This window comes from Saccostrea cucullata, unplaced genomic scaffold (assembly GCF_032062105.1).
Source record: "Saccostrea cucullata isolate Sc308-1 unplaced genomic scaffold, CSIRO_AGI_Scuc_v1 ctg9074, whole genome shotgun sequence".
NCBI classification, from domain to species: Eukaryota; Metazoa; Mollusca; class Bivalvia; order Ostreida; family Ostreidae; genus Saccostrea; species Saccostrea cuccullata.
The window spans coordinates 16,667-18,602 of NW_026925552.1; the positions used below are offsets into that span (position 1 = coordinate 16,667).

General features: G+C 36.4%; 1 protein-coding gene across 1 annotated transcript; it reads right to left on the reverse strand.

The window, feature by feature from the left end:
* On the reverse strand, positions 1-1,001 carry LOC134269201 (uncharacterized). The gene is made up of 3 exons (XM_062751423.1): positions 979-1,001; positions 724-888; positions 1-433 (listed from the first exon to the last, which is right to left on the reverse strand). The coding sequence occupies exons 2-3, from the start codon at positions 881-883 to the stop codon at positions 45-47; spliced, it is 549 nt and encodes a 182-aa protein (XP_062607407.1). The 5' UTR covers positions 884-888; positions 979-1,001; the 3' UTR covers positions 1-44.
* Positions 1,002-1,936: the final 935 nt, after the last annotated feature.

Consider the following 1,936-nt stretch of genomic DNA (forward strand, 5'->3'; position numbering starts at 1 on the left):
CAGAGGATTATTTATCTTTATTTGCATAATTACAAATCATCACTTTACAATGACATGCCGGAAAACGAGGAGTAGGTTGCGTGTATATATGTACTTGAAGAATCGGAATGGATAGATACTTTATCCCCTTTGCTCAAGCTCAGTATGATGAATGTGGAACAAGAATCGGTATAGGAAGAAGTACCGGTGAAGCAATATTGATACTGTTTTGGGGTTTTATTCACACGGATACTGGTTTGTGCTTGGTTGGTAGAATAGGGCCGAGTTGACCAGGTGAATGCATAAAGACCATCATGTGGTGCTTGGAAGTAGTGCCCGTTTTTGAAAGCTTGCCCTTCATTGGTAATAATGCTGTTGTAGTACACGTAGTTGCCGCTACGAACTTTCTTTGTACTGGATGGGACTGCTGTAAAAGCAACTCTGGTTCCATGACCTGAAATTATGAACAAATAAAAATGAATCATGTAATGCGATTCATTAATTCCTTTTTTTGTCTCAAATGCTTTAGTTTTAAAACCTACAGATATTAACCATTTATTTCTATGGCAGGTAAAGATTTTCTTAATTAAAAGTTGGCTTGCTATGCTTTACCTGGTAATAATTATTGACTTGAAATTGTTCATGCCGACATATTTAGGTAATAAAAAACAATGGTACCAGTTATAATTCAGAATGACAAAATTATTGATGACAAATCAATCGTACTAAATACCTAACACTTACCATGTCCCCACTTTGATTTGGAGGCCAATTTTAGTCCATATTCCAGAGCGTTGGCTTGTTGGGCCAAATGCTTCATTAACGTATATCCCTGGACGGAGAGAAACTCCATCTGCATCGTCAGCAAGAGAAGCGAAAAGTAACAACACAACAGGATTCTCATCTTTCCTTGAGGAGAAAAATGACTAACGATAAATATTTTTTACAGTCTTATATTAAATTAAATAGAAATTTTGACTATATGTCTGCCCTACTCACCTTTGGTTTAGTTAGACTGTAAACATTATATCTCGACGCATGCTCGACATTAGAACAAATTGAATAATTTATATTGAACAAGAGGCCCATGGGACTTATAGGTCACGTTAGCATTATGTAACAACTTTCCAGTGATTGAATTTGATTCATGTTTTAAGCCATGACTTTCACAATTTTGAAAGAGGCACCCTTGATCATCTTAACGATACACTTAACAGTTGCGTAGTTTGTTTACTTAATACCCATAGGCAGAGTAGGGGAACAAAAAATGCATTTCAACTAATCAGTAATATTCAGCAATAATCGGTAGTGCCCCTACCACACATGAACCCCTGACCCTTAGGCCCAGATCAACACATTGCACAATTTTTGAAAAGGCATCCCTGCTTTTCAAAAATATTTAATTAATACCAAGGAGCAGATTTCAAACAATTCATTCCTTTTCACTATATAAGTACCGCCCCCCTTCTATGGTACCCCTGACCCTGCGGCCTTGAAATTCACAATTCTGGAAGATTAGGGCCCTTGCTCATCTTAGCTATGTAGGCAGTTCATATGCTTAATACCCAAGAGCAGAGAAGATTTTCTGGAAATGAATGTTTTTTAACTATATAACCAAAAGAACCCCATCCTAACACCAGAACCCCTAACCCTGGGGTCATAAAATTAACAATTTCGGTAGAGGCACTCTTGCTCATCATAACTATGCACTTAGTTAGTTTATTAAATACCTAAGAGCAGAGAAGAAGATTTTCAAAGAATTCATGTATTTTCACTAAAGCTTTATATATATATATTTATTTATTTACCAATCAAGGGTCCTCTGGAGGCATATACAATAAAGAAACAAACAAAATAATCATGACTATAACAGTGCAAAATTGACATAATCCTCACTTGTATAATCTATAGAACTCCTGACGGGCCATAAACTTCACAATTACGGTAGAGGCACTCT